We start from the raw sequence: 12,457 nt of genomic DNA, 5'->3' as shown, positions 1-12,457 counted from the left end.
ACCCCCATTCCAAAGGGGGGGACCCGTTCATCCGTTTCTATTTGCATGTTTTCTAAACTAAAACCAGGCTTTGTTGGACTGCTGGATAAAACCTGGAACTAAACGCTATTTACATTTTGAATTGAAAAATCTTCCTGGATGGAAGAGAAACGTCTTCAAACTTGGAAACAAAGTCCAGAGGATTGTTCTTTACTTTTTGGGAATTTAAAGGGAGAGTGGCACACATCCTCACCAGGGAAGTTAATAAATGTTTGTGAAGTCTGAGTGTTTCTGTCGTCCGCAGCCACAAACCTGACAGCGGGGACGGTGTACGAGGTGTCTGTGTGGGCTCACACCAGCGTAGGAGACAGCCCCACCGCGCTGTCCCACTACCAGACTGCAGGCACCCAGCCGGAGCGCCCCTTCCTCAAAGCCAAGGCTCTCAACCAGACGGCGGTGGAGTGTAGCATCAACAGCGGCAGCAGCGCCGCTTCCTTGGTAAAGGCGGCGACGCAGTGATCAATGATGAGGGACGGACGTATGGAGCCGAATTACAGACCAGAATAAATAATCAAAAAGATTATTAATGATAAAAGCATCTAAGCAACTTCCTCAGATTTTATTTCTATATTTTCTTTAAAATTTATAATTTCATGTTTTACGGTTGAAATCAGAAATCAGAATCCTTTCCTTTCCCATTGAGTTGCGTCCCAGTGTTCACGGGGATGGACGTCTGTGTCTTCGGCAGGTGTAGAGCTAACAGAACTGGCAGCGTTGCGAGGCAAGGGCTCAAACATGTACGGCTGGAAGCCTTCTACACCAAACCAAGCTTCTGCCGCCCTGGCGTCCTCTTCCACAACATCTTCGTCCCCGCTTTCCTCCTCTAAATAAAAAATGGATGACGGAGGAGACTCATCCACGACCTCCGACACTAAACTCTCCTCCTCTTGCATGTTTCCGCTGTCCATAGCGTTCCTTGACAGCGTCGTTTCTAAGTCACCAATTTAGTGCTACTTGGTCCCAATGGAATTTCCCATTGGGAACCTACTAGCACTAATTTCCAAACTGTTTAGCAAGCCGCTTTCGACAACCCAGCCATAATCAAACTTGTTTGCAAACCTTCCACCAAAACAATACCGCCCCCTCGATAATCGACCAATCACATTCACTTTATTCACTAGTGTAAAGTCGTGTACCACTCGGGAGAATTCGGAAATGCAACGGTTGGAACAGCCGTTTCCCTACGACATTAAAAAGGTGACAAAAAAAGTCTCAGCTTATTTTTATTCTGTTTAAGAACTGAGGGAAGGAGAGGACAAAATGGAACATCTTAAAAATAACTTTCATACAGATTTTAGACAAATAAAACAGTTATTCTACTTGGAGAAAATGAACGTTTTTTGTTGACATGAATTCAAAAGTAGTGTAGCCTAATATGGCTAACTGACCATGCTAAAAGAGGCTAACCTGTTAGCTACTGAGCACAGCTAGCCACAGCGCTACCCAGCTCTTCAAATCCTGGTCTAACAGTTACTTTGTTCACCAGAAACAGATTTTTTCAGTTTTGTTTTCAATCACGTAAAACCTTATCGGTCATTAGACACACTAACGCTACAGAAGCTCCCGACTCGCCACACTGACGCTGCGTGACGTTATTATTGTCGTCTGGGCAACCACCATGTTTTACATCATGTGGCAACATTCAGCCAGTCATGTAGCGTAACGCCACTAGCATGAAGCAGGACCCGATCAGATCTGGTAGCCATACCGGCCATCGCTGTGGTTAGCACAGCTTTGCTAACCTCTGTCTGTCGTAGCAGCGACTACAGTGAAAAATAAAATCTCAGAAAATGTTTCTTTAAAAAGTGCAGAAGATTTTCAAATTTTATTTTTAACAAAACCTGTTCTTTGTAACTAATGGAGCAGAGGTCAGTCCATAACTCCCACCCCAGGGCTGTGTGCTCGGCCCCCCTCTGTTCCCCGCCATTAAGGGCCACTTCAGCAGATCCTGGCGTCTCCATGGTAACAATAGGTCCTGCTTGGTGGCTGCAGAGGAGCGTCTGTACCTTTAATTATCAGTAGAGACCCATAAACTGCCACCACCATCATGAAGAAGACCTTTTATCCATTGGAGACGGATAATCTGACCTGTTTCAGTCTGAGAGGATGAGGAAGAGTTTGCCCTTCATCATCTGATTAGGCTGAAAACATTTAATTCAGGCTTAATTCGAGATCAGAGCTACATTAATCTCATCTCTGCCTTTTTAAAACATCACTATGAGAAATATTTATCTTAGAAGAACAATTTTTAAATGTGTGTTTATTAGACGGCATCAGTGGAAGCAGCTGAATAAAGCTGAAGGTCTTTCTGAGTAAAACTGTTTTTTTCCCACCATGTGTGCAGGTGTACGGTGTTTTTTATGCCACCTCCTTCCTGGATCTGTATCGCAGTCCCCATCAGGTCCGAAGCACGTCCCCCAGCCTCACGGTGACGGTGGACAGCGATGAGCAGTTTCTCTTCCTGGTGAGTCCGTCTGCAAACTCTAATGCTGCGTTCCAGCTGAACGCCTTTTCAGCATCGGCCCGGATGTTCATCAAATGCGTCCAAATCATCTGAGCCTTGAGAAAAATGTCGACATGGCATGGCGGCCAATCGGAGGATGAGCAGGGAGCTGCCATGGAGACGGTTCCTGCATATAAACGGGGATCTCTGCTCCTGCAGAGCTGTCGGCATAAATCCATCAAAAATGACCAAGAATATATTTACTAGGAGGACGTAACGGTAGAATCCTCTGATAGCTCCACCCACACTAGCAAAGCAGGTTATTAAAGGAGAAGTCCGGTCAGCAAGGAATAACCAATGGATAATAACTAACACGTTCGCAGTGATTTAATGAATTTAGTGTTAATCAGTGAAAAATAAAAACAATCATTTTTGTTGCGATCACTGAGTCTGGGAGCGGCCATTTTTGCCCAAATATAGTAGCCCCTCCCTCCTGCCATCTTCCAGCAGTGACGTCACGGTGCGGTAAGCCTAGCGCCATTCTCCCCGCTTTCCAACTTCAGGATCCCAGACTTCGGGATCATACAAACACATTATTTCTAAAATCTTAAATTGCTAAAATACCATGATTTAATAGAATACCAAATTGCAGTATTCATGTTCAAAGTAAGACATAGCCTATTGCCGGGGAATATACAAAAGGGAGGGAGGGTACGATTTAAGGGGAAGCGGAAAATTTTAAGACTAATAGATGTAGAACAACAAGAAAAATATTATGTTTTTTTAAATTTGCAGAGTTAAATTGTGGAACAAACTAAATGAGAAACTAAAGCAATTCCCAAACATATTCCTTTTAAAAAAAATGTACAAAGAAATTATTTTCAAAAGGTATAGAGAAGCATTGTAGAAAGTTTATATATATGTTTGAAGGTATATGTGTATATGTGTAGGTAGGTATGTATTTATATGGATATATATAGCAGCATAATTATAAATATTGTAAATTGAAGAAATACAAGATTTAATGGGGTAGGAGTACATAAGTTTTACTTCTTCCTGCTCCTTTTCGCACATGTAATAGAGGTAAATTAACTCAGGAAAGAAGGGTACCTTGTTTGTTGTTTTTCTCTCCAATGTTTTTAAACATTGTTTTATTGTTTTTTTTTTTTTTTTTTCTCTTGCATGTTCGAAATAAAGAATAATAATAATAAAAAAAAAACAAGAAAAATCAATGGGAGCTACTAGACATGGGGGCTTATTTAGGAAATGTGGGGCCCTCAGCTAAGACAGGCAGGGGGCCTCTGAACGGAGAAGACAACACATAAACAGCCCCATTCTCCAGATAGAGAAATGTTAATAGAATAGACATCCATTATCTGTTCTAGGTTGTGTCCCTCTCTTCTTGTCCCTTTTCTTCTTGTTTTCCTCTCTATGTTTTGTACTCAGCTGACTTTTCATGCTGTCTCTAAAGGAATGAAAGATTTTTTCCAAGCACTAAGCTCACTTAGCTGATTGCTCCTTCCTGTGTTTCCAAAAAATCATTAAAGAAAAAATGATAAAGGATTTTAGTTTAAACTTAGATTAAAATCAGTTTAGGTATACATTAATAATTAGATCTTACTCACAAATATTTAATATAAAATCTTTGTTCTAATGAAGATTTAATGTAAATGGAAATATTCTGTCTTAGTTATGATTTATTAGAAGCCATAGTTCTACAGATGGTGGAGACAGAGCAGGGGATTATGGGATACCGTCAGTCTCCCAGTCCAGATGAGGACCAGACAGATCCGGTTCTTTCTCAGATCCCAGCAACCAGCAGAATGTTTTAATCCTAAATCGCTGACCTCTGCCGTCTTCCCCAAGGCTCGGGTCGTCTCTCCTTTCCTGGGTCCTCCCTCTGAATACGCCGTGGTCAAAATGATTCCCGACGAGCGGCTCCCGCCCCGCAACCTGCACCGCGTGCGCGTGGACAAGACGCAGGCCACGCTGAAGTGGCAGCCGCCCTACGACACGCCGGACGCTCCTCTGGTACGCAGACGCTCAGCTCCTTCTGTGGGAGGATCGCCGTCCCAGGTTTAATGTTAACGACCTGCCTGCTGTGACGTCACGGTCTGTGTTCCTTCCGTTCTCCCAGACGTATGTGATCCACGTGAAGGACGTGATCCGTAAGGCGGAGCGGGACTATAAGCTGACCTCCAGGAACAACACGGTGGAGTACCTGCTGAAAGGGCTGGAGCCCGGGGGGAGGTACAGCGTCTCCGTCCGCCTGCGCAACATGACCAAGGAGGCCAGCTTCAACCTGAACACAGGTCTGCAACACACACACACACACCACACTGCTCTGCTATATGTAGTGAGGACCATGTGCTTTTCAGTCATTTTCAACCCTTTCTATGCTCGAACCCGAAACCTAACCATTACCAATTCATACCTCATCCTAACCTAATTCACACCTTAGTCCTAAACCTAACAATTAACAGAATAGCTTGTGAGGAAATTGGAAAAATGGTCCTCACTCTGAGGGCTAGACAAGTACACACACACACACACACTAGGAGTAAGGAAACAAACTGAAAAGCCCAGAAAAGTGAACAAAGTTTAGATTAAAATAAACCAGAAGCTGATTTAAGGCTAAAAATGTAAACATAAGAACAGATGTTGTTTCCTGTCAGAATGGAGGAAAAATAATGTTTTAAACATCCCTGCAGATCGATGTGGGGAGAAAAGCTGGAAGGAAATCGATTGACGCTGAACAAGATGTGGGCTGAGATCAGAATAGACTCAGATATAGTTAATGGATCGTCCAATTTAACCGTAACATCATTTTAATCCATGATTAAAATATGAATCAACTAATTTAGTTGATTCATATTTGGAGATATGAAGAAAATCTAATACCATGATATATTTGTGATCACAATATACCTTCAAAATCAATAGAGAGCATAACATTGCACTGATAAAAACATTCAAACTTTTGGTTTCAAATTTAATTTAATTTTATTTACCTTTAACCAGATCAAAGCTTCTCTGCCACATGTTGTCTTTGGGTGTCAGAATGAACCTCTTAAAACCCACCGGGTCGCCGTTGGGTTTTAAGACCCATCATTTCTAACCTTTCATTTCCGAGAATAAAAAACAACTTTGATTCAGGTTTGAACTGATGCAGGTTGGTCTGTTCTAGTCACCAATTCAGCCAATTGTAATTTATATATTAAGAAACTAGAGGGTGTTAGCTTTCAAATAATGTATTGCACATGTTAAAGTTATTTGCTTTTCCATTTGGGTTTGCAGAATAGGCGAGGATTTACCCAAAATGAGGTGGATTTTAAGAGGTTAAACCGTTAACAAGATCCCAGCAACCAAACAGGAAACAAAGCAAAAACACACAATACTAAATGAACCAAAATAAAAAAGGCTCTTTTGTGCATAATAAAAAAATAACATTTCAAAATAAAAGTGGAAATACTGTCCAGAAATTAGAGCATTATCAGAGCATCTATTAGCATTGACCTTTACCGGCTGGGAAGTTTAGAGAAACACAAAAAGTTATGAATTTGAGAACATTGCCAAGTTAAGAAAACACCTGCAAAACCTCTGACCATCACATCACAGATATTAGAGCATCTAAAAAAATATTTAAATAAAATCATTAATATCGTCTGTGATTTCCCTCCATCTCTTCCTGTTTCTCTCATATGGGATCGATTTTTCAAACTCGAGGCCAACGCCATCGGCTTCACACCTGATTGATTGAATGTTTTAATTGGTGAGCAGAGAGACGCTGACATGCAGAGTTTATAACATTCTTCATTCTGCAGCCGATGACTTTTTAGGTGCTGCAATAAATCTGTACTGCTTCCTTTTGCAGCAATGGTTCTGCAGCACGTCTTACAAATTAGCGCCTTTTGTTCGACGTCCTCGGCGGGAAATCCAAACCGCTGCCGTTTATCGCTCAGCTGAAACACTTGCTGTCACCATCTTTAGTTTGCCGGTTGCTGTAGTTTGCTAGAAAATAATCTAGTTTAGAGGAGGGGTTTATGATGCGTTCAAAGTGTGCGGGAAAAATAAAACTCAGTGAAATGGATGCAGACGACTAAGAAAAAAATAAAAAATATTTAGCCTCGCCAAAATGTTTCCTAAAATAAACTCTGCAAAACACCACGAACCATTTGAAACTCTGGATGAACCCTCAGACTTTATAGATCCACATCTGGACTATAACTCAAGCAAATGGGCCCCGCCCCCCATTAGGGGGCGGGGCTAAAAAATGTAATACCTGCTGTTACATTACTCCCGCAGAGTCACACATTTCAGGTGGAATTTTAAATCTCATTTTATTAGTTTACACAACTATGAAACCATATTTATTTGTGAAAAACTCATTTTGAAACATGTTTTAGAGATTTTAAAGCCTGATTTTAAAGGACAAAACACCATGTGACTGTGTTTTGGCCATTTTTTATAAACAAACATCAGCTGTGGGTAAAGCAGGCATCCCTGATTTCAAGATTTCATGCAAATTGTAACTATCGTTCGCTGGGGAAACTCGAGATACATGAAGTTTATTCGATATATTCTCCCACCCCTACTTGAAATAAGACAATGCAATAGTTTTTTTTCTTATTTTAAATTTAAATTGTTTTGTTCCATTGCCAACATTTCTCACTAACCTCCTTCAATTCAAGACTAAATGCTTTTATTTTAAGAAAAAAATGACTTACTTAGATTTACGTTTTTTGCAGTGCAGGTGATGCCAGTCGCTCGGAGCAGATATTAAACTGTAAATCTGTAAAAACGCATCTACATTTAATTCCTTTTTTAATCTACATTTAAATGTTATATCTTATGCCATTAATGTGTCCATCCAGAGCTCATCAGAGGCTTTTTACTTCAACTGGTTCTAATTCTGCACATTTTCCTGTCTGATTATAATCTGATTCATTCAATAAAATCCTTCACTGCAGCCCTAAAATACTTTCCTCTCGTTTTCAGTTCCTCTTTCTGCTCCTGAAGCCTTGAAGATTCTGACAGAAAACGACCACGTCTTCCTGTTCTGGAAGAGCCTGGCCGTCCGGGAGAAGGGCTTCAACGAGAGCAGGGTGAGAACCAACAACTTTAGTTTTTACTCTTAAAATAAGATAATTAAATTACATGCTTTTGAAATACTGCAATAGTTTTTTCTTATTTTAAATGTAAATTCTCTTGTTTTCAATTCCCTCCTCAATTCAAGAAAATATGCCCTTATTTAAAGAAAAAATGTCTTCTTTAGATTTAAATATTATTATATACACTGCAAAAACAATCTACAAATAATAAAAAAAAAATCTTGAATCAAGTGTATTTACCCTTAATTTGAGTAGGTCAATTACCAATGGAATGAGTATTTTTACTCTTAAAATACGATAATATGCACTTTAAGAAGAAAATTCTAATATTTTTTCTCATTTTAAATGTAAATTGTCTTGTTCCATCGGCAAAGTGTCTCACTTACCTCTTCAATTCAAGAAAAAAATCCCTTATTTTATGAAAAAAATGACATATTAAGATTTAGGGTTGTCACAATACTAAACTTTTCAACTCGATACCGATACTAAGGAAAATATTCGATACTTGATACCATTTTCGATACCACAAGAATAAAAACAAAGACTCCAAAATTCTACAGAAATATTTTCATTAATAAATAAATACAATAAACAATAACAACAATATTTTAAGGTTATATGCTGTGCACAATATTAAGCAAGCTTGGTAAAAAACGTAAAAAATTAAAATGAAGTGTTCCTTCCTTGGCTATGCTTTGCACACATAGCAATGACACTAGCCAAACCAGTTAAGAAACAAAAATAATTCTCAGCAGCTGCACCTGTTACAGAAAAAAGTCTGAAACTGAAAAGTGCGTAGAATTATTCAATCACACAGTGTTCTGAAAGTGCATTTTCCTCTATTCTGCACTTTAGATGAATGACTGCTTAGGTGCCACTAGTGGTGGCACTGTATCGATACTTTTAAAAACGAGTATTGTATCCGGATACAACATTTCAGTATCGATACTTTTGACAACCCTATTTAGATTTAATTCAGTCGTTGTAGAGTTGAATCACCAGAGCCTCTGCTGATCTAAAGAAGATGCTCGTTTCCACAGAACGTTTCAGGAAATGTTCTGTGGAACCCTGATGTGGAACACTGGAGTCTGTAGAAGTAGATGGTCTGAGTGTTTCCTTTCTCCGCTGTTCCTTTCCCTCCATCCCGGCTGTTCGCAGGGATATGAAGTGCGGATGTCTGACAGCGAGACCAACCAGACGTCGTACCTGGGAAACACCACAGAGACCTACTTCCGCATCAACAGCCTGCTGGCGGGACACAACTACACCTTCTCAGTGCAGGCCAGCTGCCTGCTGGGGGGCCAGCTGTGTGGGGAGCCCGCTCTCCTGCTTTATAACCCTCAGACAGGTAGGTCCTGGTTAACCCACGCAGGTTAACCCCCACAGGTTAACCCCCACAGGTTAACCCCCGCAGGTTAACCCCCGCAGGTTAACCCCCGCAGGTTAACCCCCGCAGGTTAACCCAGGCAGGTTAACCCACGCCATTCCGTCTTTAGGAGACAAACTTCCTCCTGTTCCTCTTCTCTGTCCACCCGCTCAGGCAGCAGCGATGCGTCCCGCGCTGAGAGCCGCTCCAGGGATATGGCGTCAGTGGTGGTTCCCGTCCTCTTCCTGCTGTTGGTGGTGGTAGGCGGCGGCTTGGTGGCGCTCTACGTCCGACACCGCCGCTTGCAGAACAACTTCACCGCCTTCGCCAACTCCCACTATAACTCTCGCCTGGGCTCCGCCATCTTCTCCTCTGGGGATGAATTAGGTAAGGTTTGGAGGGGTTTTCTGTTAGCTGTTGATGTAATCATATTTTCCCTCTAGATCACACCTTGGTTATTAAAATAAGCAAATACTAGAAGCTCAGCTGTTGAGGTTCAATAAATCTTACGATTCTGGACACGAGGACAAACTGAGCGGAGTCTGTTTTAATATAGACTTAAAATATTCTGCAAAAGACTTAAAAAATCATTTGATGATTAGCTTGACACCTCAGTAGTTTTAGCACGATGCCTCTATGGGTCATTATGGGGTCATGACCTTCATGTAGCCGAGTTCTAACATTCCTCTTAGAGCAACCAGAACCAGAACCGCCTGTTTAAAAGCGCTGCTAGCACTGAACGCTGGATTACACTAAAAACACAGAGCTAAATCACAGCTAGCATCATTGATACCAAGTAACAAATAGTCTGACAGTATGGAAGCAAATCGTTACCATATTTAAATTAAAAAAGCATTTTCAGAAATGCTTTTGCAGTACAGTACTTTGCAGGCAGACCATGAGAACGAAAAAGCAATGTCCGCCGTGTTTTCTCTTTGATTATGGCTTAAAATGTGCAGTCTTAAAGAAGAAAATGCAAATAGGAGGATTGATTACTAATTTCATTTATGAGTCAAGTAATGCAGCCACATCCTTAAAATGAAAAAGCATTTCTGAAAATGCCTTTTAATTAGAAATATGGTAACAATTTGCTTCTATATGACAGTGTGTTGGAGAAACGTACCCTATCTATTAATGATAGCTCTACGTTCTGTACATTGGAGATATTTTATTGGTTGTTTTTTTATTCATAACAAATAGATTCTTGTTTAGTTATAAGGTAGCAGCCATTCAAAATTACCCAACTTTCCTTGTTGGGTCCTTGGCTGCTCCCCTTCAATTCCTTTTTAAACATCAGTCTTTGTGCTAAACTATTGTTTCTGTCATGATTTGTGGACATTAAGATCTAAAGAGAAGCGCCATCTCCTGGTCAGACGCTGTAATTCAGTGAAAAGATGGAGCCAGTGTGAAAAATGATGCAAGAGGCTGGAAGTTGGAGGGGATTCTGCTGGGAGTTGGAAGGAAGTGTAACGTTTGACTGGTCCATTTTGAATGGATGCTACTGTATGCCTGACCCTTTGTTCCTCCTCTGGAGGGGATGAGGAGACACCATTGCAGCTCAGAGTGATGCAGCTGGTTGCAGCTCATAAATTTAGCAAATAGTGTGAAAATATTCAACATTTTATGATGATTTAGGTGTTTGTTAAAGGCTCTGTTTGTGCTTCTTGATGCTCTATCTTTCCGGTTCTTTTCCCTGAAAAGAGATGACTCGGGTAAAACTCTTTAAATAATACTTCATAACTTATATGTATTAAATAACCAGGAGAAACGACAACAGATTCTGATAGAAATTATAATCTTACTCAGATCAGAGAAATAGCTCCGAGTTACAGAAGGCAGCTGCTCACCTCACAGGAAGTGGCTCCGATTAACAGTTAAAAAGGCATTTTATACATCTCCAGTCTGCACCATCATTACATCATAGATGTTAGCAGATGATTAGACATCCATGGCTCCAGCCTTATCAAAATATTACACTTCGTTCTTAGCTGCAGGACGCCGCTCTCGTTCCATTTCCAAATATTTGCCACGAACAAAATGAAGATTATAACTGTTTATCCAGAGAGAGGAACTGTCCTAATCCAGGGGTCGGCAACCTGCGGCTCTTTAGCTCCCCCTAGTGGCTCCCTGGAACTTTTTCTAAAATTTATGAACAATTTTTTTTTGTTTTAATATGCTGTGCAGGTTGCAAACAAAAATTAATCTTTTCCAATGCTTTAAACATTTGTATTATAAATAAATTTCAAAAAGTGGATCAAAAACATAGAGATCAGTGATCATAACTTGGAACCAGTGTGACACGGCGCGGTGCCAGGCTAACAAGGCTGCAGGCGTGTCTCAGAATATGAATCCCAAAGGGAAAAAAAGGAAGATTGCTGATGAGAAAAGAGGATTCAAATAGGCCGACTCATTGCCTGCATTTTTGCTTTGTAATGAGAGGGTGTCAAAAAAAAAAAAAAAATTTGGAAAGGCATTTCCAGGGAAGGCTAAATCTGCAGCCCACCAGCAAGCTGGGAGGGAGAGAAAAAGTGCGATTGCAGGATAAATTAGAGGAGAGCAAAGATAGATTTAAGAAGTAGATTAAATCTCCAAACTACTGCTGCTAGTTGGGATGGGAACTATCTTCCATTTTATTTCCCAAATCCTAAAAATATTAATCAGACCAAGGAACGATGGTGACGGAGGATGTGGGATTTCGGGGTTAGAGAGCTCTGCTCTGATGATGTCACTTCCTGCTTGGTTCCTCATGACTCAATAAACTCCTCCCAACAGAAACACGTCCACCATAGAAAGATTCCTTTATTGTGTTTCTATAATTTCATCATTGCAAGAAAACTTAAACCGCGCAGTGAAGGTGGTGAAGCGGCGCTCGGTGAAGCGGTGCGCGATGGGAGCGTTCACTGTTCCTCCGTCACCTCAGGCTGCTATGTGACATTTGCTTCCGGATAAACATTTAATCGTGAATGTCTTTTTTATAGTGGGATAAAACACTTAGAGCCCGTGTTGCTATATGAGGCTGATATAAAACTTTTACATTTTTGCGGCTCCAGACAGATAATTTGTTTTCTTTTTTTGGTCCAATATGGCTCTTTGAGCAGTTTGGGTTGCTGACCCCGGTCCTAATCAGATTAAAACAGGGTTCCTGCGGGTCCTTAAAAAGTCTTAAAAGGCATTGAATTCTTCAAAATAAAACTAAGGCCTTAATTGGTATTAAAAACATCATACATAGGATTATTTTTATTACGATTTATTTTTGTAATCTAAATAAAACATTAAAATTGAAAAATTTTTTTTTTTTTCATAAAAAAAACGGCTCACCATCATTAGTTCCGTCCCGATAGCGGAACCAATAAAGCGTTGTTGCGGCCGGGACATTTGGGAGATGCACCATTAACTTTTTGTCTGGAAAACCAGGGAACCAGGGAACAAACAGGCTCAGTGTATTTTGTGCAAGAAGTCATTCAAGCTCAGAACGATGGGAATTAAGGCAGTGGAGTC

General features: G+C 40.6%; 1 protein-coding gene across 1 annotated transcript in view; it reads left to right on the top strand.

Annotated features, from left to right (window-relative positions):
• The window catches only part of sorl1 (sortilin-related receptor, L(DLR class) A repeats containing), a gene marked incomplete at its 5' end in the record, with an annotated part of 73,949 nt that overhangs the window by 57,599 nt on the left and 3,893 nt on the right, over window positions 1-12,457 (top strand). The window contains 7 exons of the mRNA XM_015392290.1: window positions 284-477; window positions 2,384-2,503; window positions 4,349-4,513; window positions 4,620-4,794; window positions 7,481-7,587; window positions 8,752-8,941; window positions 9,134-9,346. Of these exons, the coding sequence (XP_015247776.1) occupies window positions 284-477; window positions 2,384-2,503; window positions 4,349-4,513; window positions 4,620-4,794; window positions 7,481-7,587; window positions 8,752-8,941; window positions 9,134-9,346 (1,164 nt within the window). The remainder of the gene's footprint in view (window positions 1-283; window positions 478-2,383; window positions 2,504-4,348; window positions 4,514-4,619; window positions 4,795-7,480; window positions 7,588-8,751; window positions 8,942-9,133; window positions 9,347-12,457) is intronic.

This window comes from Cyprinodon variegatus, unplaced genomic scaffold, assembly GCF_000732505.1.
Source record: "Cyprinodon variegatus isolate N-32 unplaced genomic scaffold, C_variegatus-1.0 Scaffold584, whole genome shotgun sequence".
In the NCBI taxonomy this organism is placed as follows: Eukaryota; Metazoa; Chordata; class Actinopteri; order Cyprinodontiformes; family Cyprinodontidae; genus Cyprinodon; species Cyprinodon variegatus.
Note: the sequence above shows the minus strand (reverse complement) of the source record. Positions and strands in the feature narration are given on the sequence as shown.